The 15,558-nt window shown below is 46.0% G+C and overlaps 1 protein-coding gene across 3 annotated transcripts in view; it reads left to right on the top strand.

The window, feature by feature from the left end:
* Positions 1–208: 208 nt before the first annotated feature.
* LOC109885572 (protein Jade-3) overlaps positions 209–15,558 on the top strand; it is a 29,208-nt gene continuing 13,858 nt past the window's right edge. The window contains exons 1-5 of one of the 3 annotated variants that reach the window (XM_031822259.1): positions 209–965; positions 11,271–11,330; positions 12,272–12,354; positions 12,539–12,696; positions 12,797–12,987. In XM_031822259.1, the coding sequence (XP_031678119.1) occupies positions 11,282–11,330; positions 12,272–12,354; positions 12,539–12,696; positions 12,797–12,987 (481 nt within the window). In that variant the 5' untranslated portion in view covers positions 209–965; positions 11,271–11,281. Of the gene's footprint in view, positions 966–10,045; positions 10,593–11,270; positions 11,331–12,271; positions 12,355–12,538; positions 12,697–12,796; positions 12,988–13,080; positions 13,107–15,558 lie in introns of those variants that run through there. The other 2 variants (XM_031822258.1, XM_031822260.1) reach the window with 2 other exon arrangements.

Here is a 15,558-nt window from a genome sequence, read left to right as displayed (position 1 = left end):
AATGCGTTGTTTAGGTGTGCAAAGGCGAATTGAATGCACATCAGAGTAGGCGTTCCCTAACTGAAATATGCAAATATTGGCTTAGAACGCACCAATGGGATCTTGCTACATCGTGCTTGGCTCTGCCCACTATGACTCATTAGTTCCCATTTGAAACGACGGCCTGTGGTCTATCTTGGTTCTCTTCTACAGATCCTTGGTGGTATTCAGTAAGAGGAGCTTCATGTCGGCAGGCGGATACAACGCAGCCACAACTTTCGACAAACCCACTCTCCATTCTCTGGTCGCCATATTTGGATGCAGCTACCCATACTTGGATAGGGTGGTACCACAGATAGAACAATGAGACATATTTCACTGGATGGATAAACGTGAAGCGAGGAAGCCTAGTGGCCGGCAGTGGGAGAAGATGGAACGAGATGGATTTTGGACGATATTCTGCAAATTTTCTCACCGATTACACATTTGATCTCAATATAGTTGTTTCCAAAACTAAAATATGTCACGAACAAAGTGGACTACTTTTTGTAGACTTTAGTCTTTGTCAAAGTTACGGGGGAAAAATGCATTGTTTAGGAGTGCAAAGGCGAATTATTACACACGCGCACTCCACACAGTAGGCGTTCCCTAATGGAAATATGCAAATGTTGGTTAGAACGCGCCAATAGGATCTCGCTAGCTCGGGCTTGGCTCTGCCCATTATGACTCATTCGTTCCCGTTTGAAACGACGGGCTGTGGTCTATCTTGGTTCTCTTCTACAGATCTTTGTTGGTATTCAATAGGGCTGTTGTGTGTTGGTGAGGAGAGATTGCAGCTAGCCCTGGGAAATATTCAGTGTGGAAAGAAGAAATAATACAGGAACAAAACAAATAGTTTTACTAAGAGTGCCGTGTTTATATGTGAGGAATTTGGTGAAAGCATTCACGTATCGCAATAAGCTGCATAATTTACCGCGCATCCCAAGGTAAGGTCGCTGAACAATCTGCTTGTGTTGTGTCTCAGTGTGGCAAGGCATGCCCAGTATGTAGTCTACAAGCCGGACTGGGGCCTGCTGCCTTCCTCTCACACAAGGACTTCAGCCTCGTATGTCGCTAAAATCACGAATGTGGTGCTCGGTCACATCCATACTGAAACCCGTTCACGTCTCAATTAATTTTAGTCCTTGGAAAAAATGTCTTCGACCACTAAATGAAGTTATATTTTTATCATAGCAAACAGACCGAATGGTGGAGTTGTTTGATTTCAGACGCCACAGCGCTGTAATTCCCCAGCATGCAGCGAGGCTGGAGTTTGGCGCCAAGGCCGTCAGGATCTTGTCCCAGTCTACATGTGTGTTTTGTAATGGTGGACTATTGTTGCACATATGACCCACAGAGGAAACGCCACCACGAGGCAATATGCATAGTTTTATTATCATTACTATGTTATTGAGTGACAGAGGTTGGGGGTAGTTATATCTAATTCAACGATTTAGGACGGAGTTGAGCAGCGACTAGAGTGAGCGGACTGGGAGTTCCAATAGTACATACAATTTCACGTTTTTAGATATAAAAATACAAATTAAGCTATAAGATTTAGCACCCACATAATAACCCCACAATTACATACGATAATCTGTGTAATTGTGGGCTATCCTTCGGGTGATGAAGAAACCAGTAGTTTTTAATAAATAAAAAGCACATGACGTTGGAACTGCAGGTCGCCCACACTGTTCAACTGCAGCGTAAATACTTGTTTAAATAGGGTAGTTCATTGGAAATGTAGAGTAAACATAATAATGTGATTGCCAAAGCAATACGGCATATCATCAACTAAATATCCCGATGTGTAACTATCCATTTCCTCCCCATCACTACATGTAATAGTAGCTAATAATGTAAACTTTCGCATGTATAATGTAATCATTTTCCAATAATGTAGCCTAATAAGTATACTGAATGTGTAACATAACGTTTATGCTCTTAATGTAATAATTCATCTCTGTTTGCCGAACTTGTACACTGAACACCTCCCTCTACATCTGTGGAGCTGTTGGAGCAGGATACAAACTGGAGTGGGTCTGCCCAAACACTTCTGTGTGTCTTATCTTACAACAGCATCAGACATTTTTACTGTGGAATTATCAAATCAAAGTTTATTTGTCATGTGCGCCGAATACAACAGGTGTAGTAGACCTTACAGTGAAATGCTGAATACAACAGGTGTAGTAGACCTCAGTGAAATGCTGAATACAACAGGTGTAGTAGACCTTACAGTGAAATGCTGAATACAACAGGTGTAGTAGACCTTACAGTGAAATGCTGAATACAACAGGTGTAGTAGACCTCAGTGAAATGCTGAATACAACAGGTGTAGTAGACCTTACAGTGAAATGCTGAATACAACAGGTATTCGCGGCTGTGCATTTTACCTTACAGTGAAATGCTTACTTACAGGCTCTAACCAATAGTGTGGAGAAAAGGTGTGTGTGTGTAAGTAAAGAAATAAAACAACAGTAAAAAGACAGGCTATATACAGTAGCAAGGCTATATACAGACACCTGTTAGTCAGGCTGATTGAGGTAGTATGTACATGTAGATATGGTTAAAGTGACTATGCATATATGATGAACAGAGAGTAGCAGTAGTGTAAAAGGAGGGGTAGGCGGGTGGTGGGACACAATGCAGATAGCCCAGTTAGTCAATGTGCAGGAGCACTGGTTGGTCGGGCCATTTAGGAAGTATGTACATGAATGTATAGTTAAAGTGACTATGCATATATGATAAACAGAGAGTAGCAGCAGCGTAAGAGGGGTTGGGGGGGCACACAATGCAAATAGTCCAGGAAGCCATTTGATTACCTGTTCAGGAGTCTTATGGCTTGGGGGTAAAAACTGTTGAGAAGCCTTTTTGTCCTAGACTTGGCACTTGGTACTGCTTGATATGCGGTAGTAGAGAGAACAGTCTATAACTGGGGTGGCTGGGGTCTTTGACAATTTTCAGGGCTTTCCTCTGACACCGCCTGGTATATAGGTCCTGGTTGGTAGGAAGCTTAGCCCCAGTGATGTACTGGGCCGTATGCACTGTAGTGCCTTGCGGTCGGAGGTCGAGCAGTTGCCATACCAGGCAGTGATGCAACCGGTCAGGATGGTGCAGCTGTAGAACATTGAGGATCTCAGGACCCATGCCAAATCTTTTCAGTTTCCTGAGGGGGAATAGGCTTTGTCGTGCCCTCTTCACGACTGTCTTGGTGTGTTTGGACCATTCTAGTTTGTTGTTGATGTGGACACCAAGGAATTTGAAGCTCTCAACCTGCTCCACTACAGCCCAGTCAATGAGAATGGGGGCGTGCTCGGTGCTCCTTTTCCTGTAGTCCACAATCATCTCCTTAGTCTTGGTTACGTTGAGGGACAGGTTGTTATTCTGGCACAACCCGACCATGTCTCTAACCTCCTCCCTATAGGCTGTCTCGTCGTTGTCGGTGATCAGGCCTACCACTGTTGTGTCATCGGCAAACTTAATGATGGTTTGGAGTCATGCCTGGCCATGCAGTTGTGGGTGAACAGGGAGTACAGGAAGGACTGCACACGTACGCCTGGGAGCTCCAGTGTTGAGGATCAGCGTGGCGGATGTGTTGCTAGCTACCCTGACCACCTGGGGGCGGCCCGACAGGAAGTCCAGGATCCAGTTGCAGAGGGAGGTTTTAGTCCCAGGGTCCTTAGCTTAGTGATGAGCTTTGAGGGCACTACGGTGTTGAACGCTGAGCTGTAGTCAATGAATAGCATTCTCCCATAGGTGTTCCTTTTGTCCAGGTGGGAAAGGGCAGTGTGGAGTGCAATAGAGATTGCATCATCTGTGGATCTGTTTGGGTAGTATACAAATTGAAGTGGGTCTAGGGTTTCTGGGATAATGGTGTTGATGTGAGCCATTACCAGCCTTTCAAAGCACTTCATGGCTACGGACCTGAGTGCCACGGGTCTGTAGTCATTTAGGCAGGTTGCCTTTGTGTTTTTGGGCACAGGGACTATGGTGGTCTGCTTGAAACATGTTGGTATTACAGACTCAATCAGGGACATGTTGAAAATGTCAGTGAAGACACCTGCCAGTTGGTCAGCACACGTCCTGGTAATTCACCTGGCCCCGCTGCCTTGTGAATGTTGACTTGTTTTTGGTCTTACTCACGTCGGCTACGGAGAGCGTGATCACACAGTCGTCCAGAACAGCTGATGCTCTCATGCATGCCTCAGTGTTGCTTGCCTCAAAGCGAGCATAGAAGTGATTTTGCTCGTCTGGTAGGCTCGTGTCACTGGGCAGCTCGCGGCTGTGCTTCCCTTTATAGTCTGTAATAGTTTGCAAGCCCTGCCACATCTGACAAGCGTCGGACCCGGTGTAGTATGATTCAATCTTAGCCCTGTATTGACGCTTTGCCTGTTTGATGGTTCGTCACAGGGCATAGCGGGATTTCTTGTAAGCTTCCGGGTTAGAGTCCCGCACCTTGAAAGCAGCAGCTCTACCCTTTAGCTCAGTGCGAATGTTGCCTGTAATCCAGGGCTTCTGGTTGTGGTATGTATGTACAGTCACTGTGGGGACAACGTCCTCAATGCACTTATTGATAAAGCCATTAACTGATGTGGTGTACTCCTCAATGTCATCGGAAGAAACCCGGAACATGTTCCAGTCTGTGATAGCAAAGCATTCCTGTAGTTTAGCATCTGCTTCATCTGACCACTTTTTTATTGACTGAGTCACTGGTGCTTCCTGCTTTAATTTTTGCTTATAAGCAGGAATCAGGAGGATAGAGTTGTGGTCGGATTTACCAAATGGAGGGCGAGGGAGAGCTCTAATCATCTCTGTGTGTGGAGTACAGGTGATCTATAATTATTTTCCCTCTGGTTGCACATTTAACATGTTGATAGAGATTTGGTAGAACTGATTTAAGTTTCCCTGCATTAAAGTCTCCGGCCACTAGGAGCGCCGCCTCTGGGTGAGTGGTTTCCTGTTTGCTTATTTCCTTATACAGCTGACTGAGTGCGGTCTTAGTGCCAGCATCTGTCTGTGGTGGTAAATAAACAGCCATGAAAAGTATAGCTGACAACTCTCTAGGCAAGTAGTGTGGCCTGCAATTTATCATAATATACTCTACTTCAGGTGAGCAAAATCTAGAGACTTCCTTAGATTTCGTGCACCAGCTGTTGTTTACAAATACGCACAGACCGCCTCCCCCCCTCCCCCCATTTTACCGGTGCATCGTGTATCCCGCTAGCTGAATATCCATGTCGTCATTCAGCCACGATTCCGTGAAGCATAGGATATTACAGTTTTTGATGTCCCGTTGGAAGGATATTCGTAATCGTTCCTAGTCTAATTTATTGTCCAATGATTGTACGTTGGCGAGTAATATTGACTGTAACGGCAGCTTTCCTAGTTGTCTTCTGCGGGTCCGGACGAGGCATCCGGCTCTTCTTCCTCTGCGGGTCCGGACGAGGCATCCGGCTCTTCTTCCTCTGCGTCGCTTCCTTTTGCGAATAATTGGGATGTCTGACCTGTGGGTGTTTGGAGAATATTGTGTAAGTCCTGCTTGCTGCTGCTGTTGTTGTTGTTGTTGAAAAAATATTTTGTCTAATCCGAGGTGAGGTGATCGCTGTCCTGATATCTAGAAGCTCTTTTCTTCCATAAGATACGGTTGCAGAAACATTATGTACAAAATAATTTACAAATATCGCGAAATAAAAACGCATAATAGCACAATTGGTTAGGAGACCGTAAAACGGCGGCCATCTCCTCCGGATCCTTATGGAACGACGCATGACTTCTGTAAAATATGAAGAGTGCGAGTAGTAGTAGTAGCACTGGTAGTAGTAGTAGTAGCACTGGTGGTAGTAGTAGTAGCACTGGTGGTAGTAGTAGTAGCACTGGTGGTAGTAGTAGTAGCACTGGTGGTAGTAGTAGTAGCACTGGTGGTAGTAGTAGTAGCACTGGTGGTAGTAGTAGTAGCACTGGTGGTAGTAGTAGTAGCACTGGTGGTAGTAGTAGTAGCACTGGTGGTGGTAGTAGTAGTAGCACTGGTGGTGGTAGTAGTAGTAGCACTGGTGGTAGTAGTAGTAGTAGCACTGGTGGTGGTAGTAGTAGTAGTAGCACTGGTGGTAGTAGTAGTAGTAGCACTGGTAGTAGTAGTAGCACTGGTAGTAGTAGTAGCACTGGTAGTAGTAGTAGCACTGGTGGTAGTAGTAGTAGCACTGGTGGTAGTAGTAGTAGTAGCACTGGTGGTAGTAGTAGTAGTAGCACTGGTGGTAGTAGTAGTAGTAGCACTGGTGGTAGTAGTAGTAGTAGCACTGGTGGTAGTAGTAGTAGTAGCACTGGTGGTAGTAGTAGTAGTAGCACTGGTGGTAGTAGTAGTAGTAGTAGCACTGGTGGTAGTAGTAGTAGTAGTAGCACTGGTGGTAGTAGTAGTAGTAGTAGCACTGGTGGTGGTAGTAGTAGTAGTAGCACTGGTGGTAGTAGTAGTAGTAGCACTGGTGGTAGTAGTAGTAGCACTGGTGGTAGTAGTAGTAGTAGTAGTAGCACTGGTGGTAGTAGTAGCAGTAGCACTGGTGGTGGTAGTAGTAGTAGCACTGGTGGTGGTAGTAGTAGTAGTAGCACTGGTGGTAGTAGTAGTAGTAGTAGTAGTAGCACTGGTGGTAGTAGTAGTAGCACTGGTGGTAGTAGTAGTAGTAGCACTGGTAGTAGTAGTAGTAGCACTGGTGGTAGTAGTAGTAGTAGTAGTAGTAGCACTGGTGGTAGTAGTAGTAGCACTGGTGGTAGTAGTAGTAGTAGTAGTAGCACTGGTGGTGGTAGTAGTAGTAGTAGCACTGGTAGTAGTAGTAGTAGCACTGGTAGTAGTAGTAGTAGCACTGGTGGTAGTAGTAGTAGTAGTAGCACTGGTGGTAGTAGTAGCACTGGTAGTAGTAGTAGTAGTAGCACTGGTGGTAGTAGTAGTAGTAGCACTGGTGGTAGTAGTAGTAGCACTGGTAGTAGTAGCACTGGTGGTAGTAGTAGTAGCACTGGTGGTAGTAGTAGTAGTAGCACTGGTGGTAGTAGTAGTAGTAGCACTGGTGGTAGTAGTAGTAGTAGCACTGGTAGTAGTAGTAGTAGTAGCACTGGTGGTAGTAGTAGTAGTAGTAGCACTGGTGGTAGTAGTAGTAGTAGTAGTAGCACTGGTAGTAGTAGTAGTAGCACTGGTAGTAGTAGTAGTAGCACTGGTAGTAGTAGTAGTAGCACTGGTGGTAGTAGTAGTAGTAGTAGCACTGGTGGTAGTAGTAGTAGTAGCACTGGTAGTAGTAGTAGTAGCACTGGTGGTAGTAGTAGTAGTAGCACTGGTGGTAGTAGTAGTAGTAGCACTGGTGGTAGTAGTAGTAGTAGCACTGGTGGTAGTAGTAGTAGTAGCACTGGTGGTAGTAGTAGTAGTAGCACTGGTAGTAGTAGTAGCACTGGTGGTAGTAGTAGTAGTAGCACTGGTGGTAGTAGTAGTAGTAGCACTGGTGGTAGTAGTAGCACTGGTGGTAGTAGTAGTAGTAGCACTGGTGGTAGTAGTAGTAGTAGTAGCACTGGTAGTAGTAGTAGTAGCACTGGTGGTAGTAGTAGTAGTAGCACTGGTGGTGGTAGTAGTAGTAGTAGCACAGGTGGTAGTAGTAGTAGCACTGGTGGTAGTAGTAGTAGTAGTAGTAGTAGCACTGGTGGTGGTAGTAGTAGTAGCACTGGTGGTAGTAGTAGTAGTAGTAGTAGTAGTAGTAGTAGCACTGGTGGTAGTAGTAGTAGTAGTAGTAGCACTGGTGGTAGTAGTAGTAGTAGTAGTAGCACTGGTGGTAGTAGTAGTAGTAGTAGTAGCACTGGTGGTAGTAGTAGTAGTAGTAGTAGCAGCACTGGTGGTAGTAGTAGTAGTAGCACTGGTGGTAGTAGTAGTAGCACTGGTGGTAGTAGTAGTAGCACTGGTGGTAGTAGTAGTAGTAGCACTGGTGGTAGTAGTAGTAGTAGCACTGGTGGTAGTAGTAGTAGTAGCACTGGTGGTAGTAGTAGTAGTAGCACTGGTGGTAGTAGTAGTAGTAGCACTGGTGGTAGTAGTAGTAGTAGCACTGGTGGTAGTAGTAGTAGTAGCACTGGTAGTAGTAGTAGTAGCACTGGTGGTAGTAGTAGTAGTAGCACTGGTGGTAGTAGTAGTAGTAGCACTGGTGGTAGTAGTAGTAGTAGTAGTAGTAGCACTGGTGGTGGTAGTAGTAGTAGTAGCACTGGTGGTAGTAGTAGTAGCACTGGTGGTAGTAGTAGTAGTAGTAGTAGTAGTAGCACTGGTGGTGGTAGTAGTAGTAGTAGTAGTAGTAGTAGTAGTAGCACTGGTGGTAGTAGTAGTAGTAGTAGCACTGGTGGTAGTAGTAGTAGTAGTAGCACTGGTGGTAGTAGTAGTAGCACTGGTGGTAGTAGTAGTAGCACTGGTGGTAGTAGTAGTAGTAGCACTGGTGGTAGTAGTAGTAGTAGCACTGGTGGTAGTAGTAGTAGTAGCACTGGTGGTAGTAGTAGTAGCACTGGTGGTAGTAGTAGTAGCACTGGTGGTAGTAGTAGTAGTAGCACTGGTGGTAGTAGTAGTAGCACTGGTAGTAGTAGTAGTAGCACTGGTGGTAGTAGTAGTAGTAGCACTGGTGGTAGTAGTAGTAGTAGCACTGGTGGTAGTAGTAGTAGTAGTAGCACTGGTGGTGGTAGTAGTAGTAGTAGCACTGGTGGTAGTAGTAGTAGCACTGGTGGTAGTAGTAGTAGTAGTAGTAGCACTGGTGGTAGTAGTAGTAGTAGCACTGGTGGTAGTAGTAGTAGTAGTAGTAGCACTGGTGGTAGTAGTAGTAGCACTGGTGGTAGTAGTAGTAGTAGCACTGGTGGTAGTAGTAGTAGTAGTAGCACTGGTGGTAGTAGTAGTAGTAGTAGTAGCAGCACTGGTGGTGGTGGTAGTAGTAGTAGTAGCAGCACTGGTGGTGGTGGTGGTGGTAGTAGTAGTAGTAGCAGCACTGGTGGTGGTGGTGGTGGTAGTAGTAGTAGTAGCAGCACTGGTGGTGGTAGTAGTAGTAGCAGCACTGGTGGTAGTAGTAGTAGTAGTAGTAGTAGTAGCACTGGTGGTAGTAGTAGTAGCACTGGTGGTAGTAGTAGTAGTAGCACTGGTGGTAGTAGTAGTAGTAGTAGTAGCACTGGTGGTAGTAGTAGTAGTAGTAGTAGCAGCACTGGTGGTAGTAGTAGTAGTAGCAGCACTGGTGGTGGTAGTAGTAGTAGCAGCACTGGTGGTAGTAGTAGTAGTAGTAGTCTTCCTTGCTGAGCGACCTTTCAGGTTATGTCGATATAGGACTCGTTTTACTGTGGATATAGATATTTTTGTACCTGTTTCCTCCAGCATCTTCACAAGGTCCCTTTGCTGTTGGTCTGGGAATGATTTGTACTTTTCGCACCAATGTACGTTCATCTCTAGGAGACAGAATGCGTCTGCTTCCTGAGCGGTATGACGGCTGCGTGGTCCCATGGTGTTTATACTTGCGTACTATTGTTTGTACAGATGAACGTGGTACCTTCAGGAGTTTGGAAATTTCTCCCGAGGAGGAACCAGACTTGTGGAGGTCTACAATTGTTTTTTCTGATGTCTTGGCTGATTTCTTTTGATTTTCCCATGATGTCAAGCAAAGAGGCACTGAGTTTGAAGGTATGACTTGAAATACATCCACAGCTACACCTCCAATTGAATCAAATGACGTCAATTAGCCTATCAGAAGAGTCTAGAGCCATGACATCATTTTCTGGAATTTTCCAAACTGTTTAAAGGCACAGTCAATTTAGTGTATGTAAACTTCTGACCCACTGGAATTGTGATACAGTGAGTTATAAGTGAAATAATCTGTCTGTAAACAGTTGTTGGAAAACTTCCTTGTGTCAAGCACACAGTTGATGTCCTAACCGACTTGCCAAAACTATAGTTTGTTTACAAGAGATTTGTGGAGTGGTTGAAACACAGATCTGTGGATCTATTGGGGTGGTAAGCAAATTGAAGTGGGTGTCAGGTAAGGTGGAGGTGATATGATCCTTGACTAGTCTCTCAAAGCACTTCATGATGACAGAGTTATTAATTGCACTTTGGACATCAAATGTTCCTGAGTGGCCTCGTTAGTTGGCTTGACAATCTATGGCTTGAAAAGGGCGGTCTAGCAATGGTCAACAAGCAACTTTACAGAGCTTGAGGAATGTAACGAATAATGTGCAAATATTGTACAATCCAGGTGTGCAAAGCTCTTAAACTTACCCAGAAACACTCTGTTGTATCACTGCCAAAGGTGATTCCAACATGGTGACTCGGGGTTGAATACTTCCCTAATCAAGATATATGTGTTTTTTAATTTTTAATATTTTTCTTCCACTTTGACATTAGAGTGTTTTGTGTAGATCGTTGACGAAAAATTACAAATTTAAATCCATTTTAATTCCACCTTGTAACAACAATGTGTTCAAAGTCGAGGGGTGTGACAACTTTCTGAAGGGACTGTATCTAATGCAGACATACGTTTTGTAGGCAAACGCCTCGATGACACCGACAGTCACTGCATTTTGGTACACTGGAAGTAAATACATTTACAATGGAATGTTGCGTGTGTCCTGCAGCGCGTGCCTTGCAGTGTGTGTCCTGCAGCGTGTGCCCTGCAGTGTGTGTCCTGCAGTGTGTGTCCTGCAGTGTGTGTCCTGCAGTGTGTGTCCTGCAGCGTGTGTCCTGCAACGTGTGTCCTGCAGTGTGTGCCTTGCAGCGTGTGCCCTGTAGCGTGTGCCTTGCAGCGTGTGCCCTGTAGCGTGTGCCTTGTAGCGTTTGCCCTGCAGCATGTGCCCTGCAGCGTGTGCCCTGTAGCGTGTGCCTTGTAGCGTGTGCCCTGCAGCGTGTGCCGTGTGCCCTGCAGCGTGTGCCCAGCAGCGTGTGCCCTGCAGCGTGTGCTTTGCAGAGGCAGTTGCAGTATGTTCTGTGTGGTGCCCACGTTGCATAAATCCAACCTATGCATCAAACTGTATGTGTAGACTTGACAGAAATAGAATCAGTGAATGTTGAACTTTTGTTGCACATATCCATTATGTTAGATTACATAATGAAGAAAGTTTGACTGCAGAATTTTACGCTGCGGATCTGATGGAGGCCTAATGCTCCCCTGAATGTTTCTAAGTTGACGCTAGTACAAAGGCCCCATTCTGCAAGCTATTCTGGCTCTTAGCTCTGTCATGTCTTCTACCTCTGATGTCTCCTCTTCTCCCTGTAGGATCCGTCAGGATGAAACGGCTCAGGTCTTCAAGCAGCAGTGACAGTTCTGACAATGAGAGTGAGTTCCAACTGTCTTTACATCATGACATGATGAAACCCACGACAGTCATTCAGAATAACATGCTGTCTGTAAACAGAGAAAGGCTTTAAATGTTTTTTAACATGAACCGCTCTACCCCCTCTTCCTCTCGCTAAAGCCTTCCGCGTACTTTATGTCGGCGAGTTCGGAGTGAACTGAACCAGTCACATACTCCCTTAAAAGACCTTCGCTTGAAAAATGATTTTAAACTGCAATAGTACTATTTGTCCATCTTGGGACGCCGTATCCAGTATACAAATTCTCAAAATAATCCGAATTAATCTAAGATATCTCAAGAAATCTGTCATTCATTTTGAAGTTGTTGCCGAGGAGCTCTTAGTCATCAGATATTTCTCAAGTGGAAACGATTAGTGTCTTGATGAATGACCACCCACTTCATTGGAGAATCCCTCCTGTTAACCAATCACGAGGTGGTGTAGACTTTGGATGCAGGCTGGGGGAAAAACTTTGCCGAAGACCAAATCGAATAAAAACATCACAATGTCATAATATTTGTACGAATTGTTCCAGATGGGAAGAAGGCAAATGCCTTAAACCGCTCTCTGCCCCCCCTCCCTCCATCTACCTCTCTCTGCCCCTCTCCCTCTACCTCTCTAACCCTTCTATACCCTCCTCTGCCTCTCTCTACCCCCCTCCCCTCTACCTCGTTCTACCTCTCTCTATAACCCTTCTACACCCTCTCTCTAACCCCCTCCCCCTCTACCTCGTTCTACCTCTCTCTATAACCCTTCTACACCCTCTCTCTAACCCCCCCCCTCCCTCCCCTCTACCTCGTTCTACCTCTCTCTATAACCCTTCTACACCCTCTCTCTAACCCCCCCCCTCCCCCTCTACCTCTCTATAACCCTTCTACACCCTCTCTCTAACCCCCCCCTCCCCCTCTACCTTGTACTCCCCAGGTCCTTCCACCTCCTTCTGCTCCTCTAACAAGTATGGAAGTAAACCTGGAACCCCTGCCTCCGTGCCCAAGAAACCAGCAGAGGTACGCCATGCTGCCGTTCCTGTCCTGCACACCTCACGTCAGCTTCCTGAGTGTTTTGTCGCAAATGGCACCCTATTCCCCACAGGGCTCTGGTCAAAAGTAGTGGACTATGTAGGGAATAGGTTATCAATTGGGACACAGACAATGTAATGTGTGTATTTGTGTCTCCTCTCCTCCTCTCTAGGTGTTCAGGAAAGACCTGATCAGTGCCATGAAGCTGCCAGACTCTCACCATGTCTCCCCTGAAGACTATTACCTGCTGGGGGACACCTGGAGACAGGAGTGGGAGAAGGGGGTGCAGGTGCCGGCCTTCCCTGAAACCATCCCACAGCCCTCCATCAGGTAATCACGCCTCCACTAGTCTCTGTACCTCAGGATGCTGATTCCTCTGAGTAATAGCCACTGCTAGCCTCTCATTGTGTCTGTGTGCGTCTGTCTGTAGGAACATAGAGGAGAAGCCTAAGGAGGTGTTGTTCACCCTACAGAAGAGGTATATCCAGTGTTGGAGCCAGGCCTCTACAGAGACGGGTTACGTTAACATCAAGGAGCTGGCTGAGGCCATGTGCTCTTATGACCTGGATAACATGGACCTCTACTGGCTGCAGGCACTCAACGCTGAGCTGGAACACATGGGTAAGGACTCAACGCTGAGCTGGGACACATGGGTAAGGACTCAACGCTGAGCTGGGTAAGGACTCAATGCTGAGCTGGGACACATGGGTAAGGACTCAATGCTGAGCTGGAACACATGGGTAAGGACTAGAGGTCGACCGATTATGATTTTTCAACGCCGATACCGATTTATTGGAGGACCAAAAAAAGCCGATACCGATTAATCGGACAATTAAAAAAAAAAATGTATTTGTAATAATGACAATTACAACAATACTGAATGAACTTATTTTAACTTAATATAATACATCAATAAAATCAATTTAGCCTCAAATAAATAATGAAACATGTTCAATTTGGTTTAAATAATGCAAAAACAAAGTGTTGGAGAAGAAAGTAAAAGTGCAATATGTGCCATGTAAGAAAGCTAACGTTTCAGTTCCTTGCTCAGAACATGAGAACATATGAAAGCTGGTGGTTCCTTTTAACATGAGACTTCAATATTCCCAGGTAAGAAGTTTTAGGTTGTAGTTATTATAGGAATTATAGGACTATTTCTCTCTATACCATTTGTATTTCATTAACCTTTGACTATTGGATGTTCTTATAGGCACTTTAGTATTGCCAGTGTAACAGTATAGCTTCCGTCTCTCTCTTCCCTGGGCTCGAACCAGGAACACAACGACAACAGCCACCCTCGAAGCAGCGTTACCCATGCAGAGCAAGGGGAACAACCACTCCAAGTCTCAGAGCGAGTGACGTTTGAAGGCTTGAAGTCATAAACAGCAGAGCTGCTGGCAAAATGCACGAAGTGCTGTTTGAATGAATGCTTATGAACCTGCTGCTGCCTACCATCGCTCAGTCAGACTGTTCTATCAAATCATAGACTTAGTTATAACATAATAACACACAGAAATACGAGCGTTAGGTCATAAATATGGTCGAATCCGGAAACTATTGTCTCAAAAACAAGACTTTTATTATTATTACTGGCAAATTAGTTGGCAATGAGCCAGGCGGCCCAAACCATATACCCTGACTCCGCGTGCAATGAGCCAGGCGGCCCAAACCATATACCCTGACTCCGCGTGCAATGAGCCAGGCGGCCCAAACCATATACCCTGACTCCGCGTGCAATGAGCCAGGCGGCCCAAACCATATACCCTGACTCCGCGTGCAATGAGCCAGGCGGCCCAAACCATATACCCTGACTCCGCGTGCAATGAGCCAGGCGGCCCAAACCATATACCCTGACTCCGCGTGCAATGAGCCAGGCGGCCCAAACCATATACCCTGACTCCGCGTGCAATGAGCCAGGCGGCCCAAACTGTTGCATATACCCTGACTCCGCGTGCAATGAGCCAGGCGGCCCAAACCATATACCCTGACTCCGCGTGCAATGAGCCAGGCGGCCCAAACCATATACCCTGACTCCGCGTGCAATGAGCCAGACGGCCCAAACCATATACCCTGACTCCGCGTGCAATGAGCCAGGCGGCCCAAACTGTTGCATATACCCTGACTCCGCGTGCAATGAGCCAGGCGGCCCAAACCATATACCCTGACTCCGCGTGCAATGAGCCAGACGGCCCAAACCATATACCCTGACTCCGCGTGCAATGAGCCAGGCGGCCCAAACTGTTGCATATACCCTGACTCCGCGTGCAATGAGCCAGGCGGCCCAAACCATATACCCTGACTCCGCGTGCAATGAGCCAGGCGGCCCAAACTGTTGCATATACCCTGACTCCGCGTGCAATGAGCCAGGCGGCCCAAACTGTTGCATATACCCTGACTCCGCGTGCAATGAGCCAGGCGGCCCAAACTGTTGCATATACCCTGACTCCGCGTGCAATGAGCCAGGCGGCCCAAACTGTTGCATATACCCTGACTCCGCGTGCAATGAACGCAAGAGAAGTGACACAATTTCACCTGGTTAATATTGCCTGCTAACCTGGATGTCTTTTAGCTAAATATGCAGGTTTAAAAATATATACTTCTGTGTATTGATTTTAAGAAAGGCATTGATGTTCATGGTTAGGTACACATTGGAGCAACGATATGCACCGCATCGATTATATGTAATGCGGGACACGCTAGATAAACTAGTAATATCATCAACCATGTGTAGTTAACTAGTGATTATTATTAAGTTTAATGCTAGCTAGCAACTTACCTTGGCTTCTTACTGTATTTGCGTAGAAGGCAGGCTCCTCGTGAGGCGGGTGGTTAGAGCGTTGGACTAGTTAACTGTAAGGTTGCAAGATTGAATCCCAGAGCTGACAAGGTAAACATCTGTCATTCTGCCCCTGAACGAGGCAGTTAACCCACTGTTCCCAGGCCGTCATTGAAAATAAGAATGTAACTGACTTGTCTAGTTAAATAAAGATTAAATAGAGGTGTAAAAAAAAAGCTAAATCAGTGATTTTGGGACACATGGGTAATGGTGGGGGGGGGGGGAGAAGAACATTAGCTAGGACACATGGGTAATGGTGGGGGGGGAGAAGAACATTAGCTAGGGCACATGGGTAATGGGGGGGTAGAGAAGAGGAACATTAGCCATGACGTGTGTGTGTGGGGGGGGCATTGTTT

The sequence above is a fragment of the Oncorhynchus kisutch genome, linkage group LG4, assembly GCF_002021735.2.
Source record: "Oncorhynchus kisutch isolate 150728-3 linkage group LG4, Okis_V2, whole genome shotgun sequence".
NCBI classification, from domain to species: domain Eukaryota; kingdom Metazoa; phylum Chordata; class Actinopteri; order Salmoniformes; family Salmonidae; genus Oncorhynchus; species Oncorhynchus kisutch.
This window is presented reverse-complemented; position numbering and strand designations above follow the sequence as displayed.